At 44.0% G+C, this 9,265-nt stretch overlaps 1 protein-coding gene across 1 annotated transcript in view; it reads right to left on the minus strand.

Annotated features, from left to right (window-relative positions):
- The window catches only part of Ido2 (indoleamine 2,3-dioxygenase 2), a 32,413-nt gene extending 25,502 nt beyond the window's left edge, over positions 1–6,911 (minus strand). Inside the window, exon 1 of the mRNA XM_051182177.1 lies at positions 6,796–6,911. Within this exon, the coding sequence (XP_051038134.1) occupies positions 6,796–6,894 (99 nt within the window). The 5' untranslated portion in view covers positions 6,895–6,911. The remainder of the gene's footprint in view (positions 1–6,795) is intronic.
- Positions 6,912–9,265: the final 2,354 nt, after the last annotated feature.

The raw sequence follows: 9,265 nt of genomic DNA on the forward strand, positions 1-9,265 counted from the left end.
ATAGCCTTTACCTCTCTCTGCTTCTTTGCCGTGGACCCAACAAGGTCCGATGCCTCAAGCTCAGCCACCCATGGCTTCCCCTCATAATGAACTGTACTTTTGAACTGTGAACCAAAAGGAACTCTTTCTCCATTCTGTTCCTTTTTTCAGGACATTTTATCACAGCATCAGGAAAAGTAACTGAACAGGAGGCTAAGGCTCAGAGAGGTTACCTCTCCCTGTGTGGTACATGTGTTTGGTGGTCAGGTCAAACCTCTTCTAATACAAAGTTCACGGAAACTTTCCAGTATTTGTCCAGAATAAACACACAGGAGAGGGAAGGGGTATGAATTAAAGAGTGGGTGGAAGTTATCTTTCATTCCATGAGCAGAGATAATTAACTCTTTAGCCTTTCTTGCTCTCTCTTCACGCCTCTTTCTCTTTCATTTTTGGTTTTGGAGACTCGCACTGCTCATATATATATTTTCCAGTTTTATTTTTCCTGAAGGTGATTAGAACAAAGTATAAGTTACATACACTGTCTTAGTCAGTGTTCTATTGCTGTGAAGAGACATCCTGCCCAAAGTAACTCTTACAAAGGAAAACATTTAATTGGGGCTGGCTTACAAATTCCGAGGTTTAGTCCATTATCATCACAACAGAAATCACGGTGACATACACACAGACATGTTGCTGGAGAAAGAGCCAATAGTTCAACATCTGGATCAATAAGCAGCAGGAAGAGTCAAGAGGGAGACTCTTACCCGGAATGCTGGGATTTCAGGTGCAAACCATGACACACAGTCTCACATTTCTTTTCTTAGTAAATGCCCTGACTTATGTTTATTTATCTTTCAAATTAAACTTAAAAAAAACACAAACCTTTACAAAGCGCTGCATATGATATTTAATGTGTGCCAAGAATATACTTAAATCATTAGTGTTGAATAATCAAGACAGTGGACTTAATTCAAAGAGCCCATGAGTGTTATTGTTTTGAGAAAAGATGTTGACATATGTGTTTGCCAGGCTAACACACAATCAAATGTCTTATAAAGCATTTTATCCACAGGCACGATGTTATATTTTCTTAATTTCTTTTTTTTATTTTATTTATTATTGTTATTCTATTTTTTGAGACAAGGTTTTACTATGTAGCCCTGGCTGGCCTGGAACTCACTCTGTAGACCAAGCTGGCCTTAAACTTACAAAGACCTACCTGCCTTTGTCTCCTGAGTGCTGGGATTAAATGCATCTGCTACTATGCATGCCATCTGTGCTGATTAGTTTTTGCCAATTTGAAACAAGTCAGAGGGAAACCTACAGAGGATTTGCTCCTATCAGAGTGGCTGCTAAGCAAATCTTTGGGGCATTTTTTGTTAGTGATTGGAATGGGCAGTGTCACCCCCTAGGCAGGTGGTCCTGGAAGGTATAACAGGATAGCTGAACAGGAGAGTAGCTAATGAGAGACACTCTTTCAAGTTCTGCTTCAGTTCTTGCATCCAGAGCCCTGCTTGAGCTTCTGGCCTGATGTCCTTTGGTCATCTATTGTGATAGGGGCTTGTAACCCAAATAAACCTATTCCTCCCAAAGTTGCTTTAGTTAGTGTTTTATCACAGAAACCAGAAAACGAACTAGAACACCCTCTTAGTGAGTCACTCTGATGGTACCCAGAGCGTTTTATAGCTGGCAAAGGTGGGAAAAATGAAATGGGCTGGGAACAACCAACTGTTCAGGGCAATGATTGCCAATGGCTGTTTCCAGAGGGTTAACAGTATGTAGTGTCAGTAAGTTCAATTGTAAAAGGAAGGAAAGTTGGTTCCAGGCCTAGGACCATGTGATCTTGTTACCATGATATTTTATAAACTATAAGAAAGCATAATACTGTTAGGTTTCAAACCTGGGATAAATGGCTGAGGTGCCTATTTAACACATCAAAGCAGACCTGGCTGCCAGGTTTTCCTGGCAGCCCTCAGTCCCTACCTGTTAAAAGGCCCTCCTAGTTGGCACACCCCACCCCTACCCTAAATTCTCCAGCCCAGGAGTTGGGCTGCCCTTTCCCTAGATTCCCTTTCCTATATAATCCAGCATTTTGGCTACCAGTACTCCCTTTTGGGTTTCCTGGCTGCTGCACCTGGCTTCCCTATTCTCCCCTCCTCTCCCCTCCTCTCCCCTCCTCTCCCCTCCTCTCCCCTCCTCTCCCCTCCTCTCCCCTCCTCTCCCCTCCTCTTCCCTCCTCTCCCCTCCTCTCCCCTCCTCTCCCCTCCTTTCCCCTCCTCCTCTCCTCACATGGCTTACTCTGGACTCTCCTAGATGTCTCTGCCACTCCCTGTGAGCTCCCTTCTATCTACAACAAGCTTTCTCCTCCACTACACCTCTAGAAGCTGTCATGTCCTTCTCTTTTTATATCTTTTTTCCATTCATCTGGTACTGAAAACTAGGACCAGTTGTGTTCTTTCTTTTTTATTTCATTTCTTCTCTTCCTTCCTTCCTTTTTTCCTCTTTCTTTCTCCTTTGTTTTCATTCATGGTTAACTGCCTGTTTTCACACTGTCTTTCCAATCTTTTTGGATCCTTAATACTGGCACAAAAACCCCATAGTCATTACATTCTCCTTTATTTCCGTGTGCATTTTCCAATCTTGGCCAATGTTAACCAGTATGCAGTCTGCTCCCTTTGTCTCTATATCTACTCTGGATATTCATTGTGTTTCATATCCCCAGTCTGCCTAGTCACCTGTGCCCCAGACATGATAACCTTGCATTTCAAGGCAATGTTAGAATTCTTCCTTTCTGTCTTGTGTGAAAAGTATAGCCTTCTGTGGCAATTAATTTTCTACCCTCTCTTCTAACCAGGTGTGGCCCAATACTTCAACCAACTGCTTAGAATTCCTTCTGAAGAAGAAGGTACAAATTTGTTTTCCTGGAGGGCATCCTCATGGCCATTATGTCAGTCCTTCTGTCTACCCCAGTGGAGCATGTACAATGTCTCCTCTCTGTCAAGTCCAAAGGAAACTCCAAGTCCCCAGACTCCAAAAGGCAGTCCAAATGTCCAAAGATGGTCTCAACATAGTCTACAGAAGAATTTCTGGTGATTAGATAAAAGCCAGCATTCCTCAGGGACTTGTGAAACTGGTTCCCTTCTACAAAATGGACAAATGGAGTCTTTCCCTTACCTCTGGCAGAAGGAACAAATGGCTCCCTGAGGTGCCAGGCCCCTTTAGTACCTGCTATGGTATAACCATTCTGTATGCTGTAATTATGTTTTATTACCATTGGTTAATAAAGAAGCCACTTTGGCCTTTAGCAAGGCAGGATAGAGCCAGGCAGGAAATCCAAGAGATACAAGGAGAAGGATGGAGTTGCTGGCAGATGCCATGGGCCAGAAGCAATGAGATGTACTAACAGGTAACTTCATGAAGCCAAGTGGCAAAATATAGATTAATAGAAATGGGTTGACTTGAGTTGTAAGAGCTAGTTAGTAATAAGCCTGAACAATAGACAATGGTTTGTAATTAACATTAAGCCTCTGAGTGATTATTTTAAATGAGGCTATAGGACCAGATGGGACAGAAAAGCCTCTTTTTACAGAATCACAAGTACCTTTTATACATTTCAAAGTCCATGCTAGCTAGCATCCTAGCTCTTCTTACCCCCTACCCTACCCTAACTCCAGCCCCCAGCTCACAACTACTCATTCTCCCTGTGACCCTGCTATTCTTGCTGTATTCTCCTCAATCCCAGTTCTGTTCTGTTCCTCTCCCTATTCTTTCCCTACTCTCTATACCCTGCTGTTCTCCCATCTCTCCAGATAGCCCCAGCCATGCCAGTTTGCTGGCCACGTCTCTTCCAATGCCTGTGGCTGCTCTCTGTCTCATATCTGCAATACAAATCTTCCCCCTGAACCATGCCATGGAGCAGTCATATCAGTTTATCTACTTTCCTTTATTTTAGCACTTAAAACTACTTCCCAGCCCTTCTAGGAGGTCCTGTTGGGTGGGGACTCCTTCATAGCTGGCTTGGCTAGCCTGTCCTCTCAGGCAGCCATCTACTGGTAGAGTCCAGAGTCTAGAGTCTGCATAAACAGGATGGGACTCAACGTTTGGGTTATTTGTTAAAACTCTCCTAATGGCTTCACTCAGGAACCACTGCTCTAACTCGCCCAGCCCTCGATGCTGTGTGAGAAAATGTCTCAGAGAGCAGTCACATTGTGTTTACAAAGGCTGTTAAATCAATTTCCAGAGCCTGGCATTGTTGGTCTGAGCTCTGCTGCAGTCCAGCCACTTGCTGCCTCCTCTCTGGGACTCCTCTCCTGCAGACTGACTTCCTTATGGTCTTTGTCTGCAGAGATAGATTTTGCTCTTCTCCCTGAGAACAGCGCACACAGAGAAGACAGATGTCTTATCAAAGAATTCTCGTGGTATTTTTTTTTACAGATGTGAGGAGTGATTCTCCACAGGGACACTGAAAAGTGGAAATTTTTGATTTATAGAAAAATCCTGTTAGGATATGTAAAACTTAGCCAGTCTACCTCCCCAAAGCCAGAGTACCCTCTCATTCCTTATCCAGCTATGGTTTCTTTAGTGAGATTTTCTGGTAGATACTTATTTTAAGGACCCTAAGGACCACCTGGAAGATATTGGTGAAAGGCAGCCCTCCTCACATTAGCCCTCCGCCTGAGAAGAAAAGGTCCTAGAGCAGTGGACTGGGTCACACCCACTACTCCTGCCCAACCAGTGATCAGTGTGTTGTGACACTATTTGTCCAGTGCAGGTGAGCTGAGTCTGTATTGCACTTTGGGTCAGCCAGGGCCTGATTCTAATCAAAGTCCCTTCCTCCTCCTTTACCAGAAAACCCTCACATGAATGAAAGAAAATTAAAACAAAAACAAAGAATCATACTGAAAGTACTGGGATATAAGCCATTTCTGGGGTGGATCCTGGAATTTTTCTTTTCGGTGTGAGCAAGACTGGGGATTCCTTTTAAGAGTTATCCATCCCCCAAGCAACAACAAAGATCCTTTCTAACAATGGGAGGAGAACTTGATGTTGTTATCGTGTTTTCTCTGGTCCCAATATTTATAAAGAGGAAAGAGACAGAAAACCCTGACCTGATGCTTCCCTGAATGCAGTGTTATCTTTCCAAACTCCATCCACATGCTTAGTGATGCCAAGGGCGTGTCTCTGTGTCTTCCTCTCCTGTGAGCTTGGAAGGATGGGGATGTTCTGGAATGAAGCCTTGCACACACAATGGAGAGTGCTTTGTGGCACTTTGGTTGGTTGAACTTTTGGTGTTGTCTCTGTTTTGAGACAGGGTCACAGGGTCTAGCTACATAGCTCAGGCTGGCCTGGAGCTTGTGATCCTCCTGCCTTCCAAGGAGAGAGAGAGAGAGAGAGAGAGAGAGAGAGAGAGCACAGACACAAAGAGAAGTCTTTTAGTGAAACAACCTTCAGAGCCCCTCCCTCAGGAAATCCCCTAAGGACTCTCAAATCAATTCCCAGAACAAAAAAGAAATCTGACTTTTAATACCTTGGTGGGGCATGTGGAAGCCTTGTCAGGTGCTTTAGTTTAGCACGGCCTATGTGACATGGAGCTTGGAGGAGCCAGGAGCCCTAAGTTGAAGGCTGTCCTGTCAGAGTACAGACTTCTTTTTAGCTTTTTGTCCAAAAAGAGCTGCAGGGAGGCTGTGAGATTTGCCCTGAAAGTACAGACCCCTGTTCAAATAAATACCTCACCTCCCCACCCCCCCACACCCCACACCCACCCCCCACCCCCATCCCAAACTGCAGAGGTGGGACTGATGTCACAGCTGACAGCTTTCTGTAGAGAACTTAGTTCTCCTGTCAGTTTGATCCCTCTGGAAACAGTAAAAGATCGAGCGTGAAAGCTCAGCAAAGATCCCAGAACCAAGGAAGCTGAGGAAAGTTGCCAGCCCAGGCTGCATAGCGATACACTGTCCAAATCAGAGCAAACGAAGTCTCCTTGCAATAAGTATTTGAGTTCCTGATATTTTTTATACAAGAGTAAGAGAGGAACTAGGTGGAGGCAGGATGTTGGTGCTGATAAGCAGTTACAAAGGTTGCTACCTCGGATTCCTAGACTTTTAACTGAGCAGGCTTTGTTACTTATGAACAATTTTTAAAAGATGCCAAGAGCTTGGCTTTGCCGCTAGCCCTTTGCCTGATCACATCTTCTAAGCTCAGACTACATTTAATGGGAGCAGGTCTGATAAAGACCGTCTGACAAAAAGGAACAAACACAGTAGGGTTGAAAGTTGAGACTGCTTGTTTTCCAATGTTCCTTCCTCATCTCAGAAATTCCCGATACCGTCTAATCTTTTTATCAGCTCTGAAAACACCGAAGGTCTCCCATTGTCTCTGGTGTGGCCTGCAAGTAAGATAAACAATTTGTACCAACACAGAGCTCAGCACATTAACTGCTTAGGAGTCTCTGGGATGCCAGGCAAATGTTTCAAAACCAAGTGGATCTACAGTGGGGCAATTCCATTATTCAGTGTTACACCTGCAGTAGAATGATGCCCTTACATCACGTCCTGGTAGTTACTCCTCTCTGACAGCATCTTTGCTTCTGATGTTTCAGGCTTCACTATGATGTATTTAAGGAGTCGTCGGGGGAAACATTGCTGTTTGTGCTATCCCCAGCAGCAGCCAATGCTGTTTACTGGGAATCACAGGATGGCATTTCTAACATCTTCCTCTCGATAGTGATTTTGTATTATACTGACCCTTACAATAACCCCCACGAAGTAAAATCAAGCAATCAAGACACCGTGCCAGCTGGGATGCAATGACCCTTACCAGAGGACTGTGAAGAAGGAAGCCATACTCCTCAGAAATGTGGTATCTTCCCAAAGACAACCACGTCGCCGGCTTCCAGCTCTGCCTCTGAGTCTCCATATGTTTGCTTGAGGTATCTGCACTGAAGAAAATGAGTGTGTAGAAGAAATGCCCAGGTTTAGGGAGCTTCCCAGCTGCTGTCTTTTGAGTGAGTTCAGTCGTGTAGAGCTGTAGCAGCAGGAAGAACCTTGCCCAGAGGTTGAATTCCAGGATGGTCACAGCTCTATTCTGAGACAAAGCCAAGTAAACAGTGAAGATTAGGAATTAAAGCACACAAACTGACTCTAAGGACCTCTCCACTTACCTTTCTTATTCATAAAATGTGCGAAAGTTGCGTTTAATCCTAGGGACAAATAACATCTCCGGAAAGGGAAAGATGAACTTGACTCTCAGTGTGACTGCTCAGATCCAAACCCAACACCCAAGAGTTTCTGAGGAATTGGGACAACTTACCAAAATTACTAAATAAGGAGTCTGTTTTATTGGCTTTTTACCTTTATTTATATTGATTTGCAGTCACTACATTTTTCTTTTAAAAATTGATTCATTTATTGAAATGAAGAGATAATTACATCATCTCTCCCTTCCCTTTCCTTCCTCCAACCCTTTCCAGGTCCCTCCCTTGCTCCCTCTCAAATCCATGGCCTCTTTTTTCTTTGTTGTCATTACTTATTTATTCATAAACATACAAATACAACCTTCTCAGTCTGTTTAGGGTTACTTGTATGTGTAAGATTTCAGGGCTGGGCCTGGAGAGATGGCTCAGTAATTAAGATTTCAGGGCTGACCACTTGTGTGTACAAAAGGGAGGTATAGTAAAGAAATTGCTAAGATGTATAGTTAAAGGAAAGTGTTTGTTTGGATATGAGAGAGAGACCATCCAGAGGCATCTGGAAGAATCCAGATCAGAGAGAGAAAGAAGTAGACTGAAAGTGGCCAACAGACTGGACATGGCCAGGGCTATCTGGGAAAGAGGAGAGAAGAGCAGGGAATAGAGAGTAGGAAGAGCAGTGTATGGATAGCAGGAGCAGAGACTAGTGAAAATAGCCCAGGTATAAGAAGGATGAGCAGCTGGCTTGGGGGGAGGGGCATGAACGGGAGGGAGTTTAGGTAGAGGAGAGGATGAGAAGGGCTAAGATGCCAGCAAGGACATTGCAATATGAACCAAGTCCTTGTGATATGCAGGGGCCAGAGGCTTGCATGGGCTTTCATATGCACTCACAGGTAGCCATTTGTTCCTTCTGCCAGAGGAAAGGGAAATGACCCCTCTTGGTAGTGGGGAACCAGTTTCACAAGTTCCAGAGGAATGCTGGCTTTTATTGAACGGCAAGAAATCCTCCTGTGGTCCAGGTTAAACTAATTTTGGATATTTGGACTGCCTTTTGGAGTTTGGGGGACTGGAGTTTCCTTTGGACCTGAAAACATTGGATAACCAATCAGGAGGCTCGTTCCAGGGCAGACCATTTCTCTTGTTCCAGAGTAAACTTTTAAAAGTAGAAATTTCACTGGTGGAGGGTAGAGGCTGGAGGAAGAGTCCAACATTGGATCGGAACCTTAGGAAAGCCTTGGTTTGGAAGAGCAGCCCGGATCCTGCTCCACCTTGCACAGGTGGCTCTGAGTACTGCTCAACATTTTTGATCTTATTAAAGGACAATTCATGTGTTTTAAAATTTGTTTTTTAAATTCTGTTTATTTTTTTAAAAACCTAGAAAATTGTTTTTTATGTATAGATAGTAATATTCTGATTACAATTTCCTGTCTCCTAACCCCTCCCAAATCCTCCCCACTTCTCCACCCACCTAAATCCACACCCTCTCTTTCTCATTAGAAAACAAATAGGCATCTAAAATAATAATAATAACTAGAATAAGCAAAAAAATATGTAGGGAGCTACTGCATTAAAGTTATGCCATCTCATGAAAGTGTGCCTCAGAATACTTTAAGCACTAAAGCTATCTTGGGTAAAAACCAGCCTCTGTTCTCTTAGCCCAGCCCTAAATGGCTTTGGTGAGCTGTTCTCTGGACCAGCCACAAACTCCTATAGAGCATGACTCTGAGCTGAAGGTTAACTGCCTGCTACTTAACTGTTATCTCTCCACTTCTGCAAACACTTTGTTGAAGATGCCTTCTGTATGTGTCACTGGACACAAATGAGAACATGACTCCTCCAAGGTAAGGCTGAGGAGGAGGTGTTTATTGTAGATAAGAGGGAGAGAACAGCCAGAAGCATCTGGAAGGATCCAGACTGAATCAGACCATGGGGGGTGGGAGGAGATAAGAGAGAAAGAAAAGAGAGAGAGAAAGAGAGAGAGAGAGAGGAGAGAAGACTGAGAGGAGCCTAGGACCAAGAGGACAAGAAGGCCATAGCCAAAATGGCAGGTTTTTATAGAAATCAGAAGCTGGAGGAAGGGAAGCAAAGGCCCTGAGTGGA

Source organism: Phodopus roborovskii, unplaced genomic scaffold (assembly GCF_943737965.1).
Source record: "Phodopus roborovskii unplaced genomic scaffold, PHOROB, whole genome shotgun sequence".
Taxonomy (NCBI): domain Eukaryota; kingdom Metazoa; phylum Chordata; class Mammalia; order Rodentia; family Cricetidae; genus Phodopus; species Phodopus roborovskii.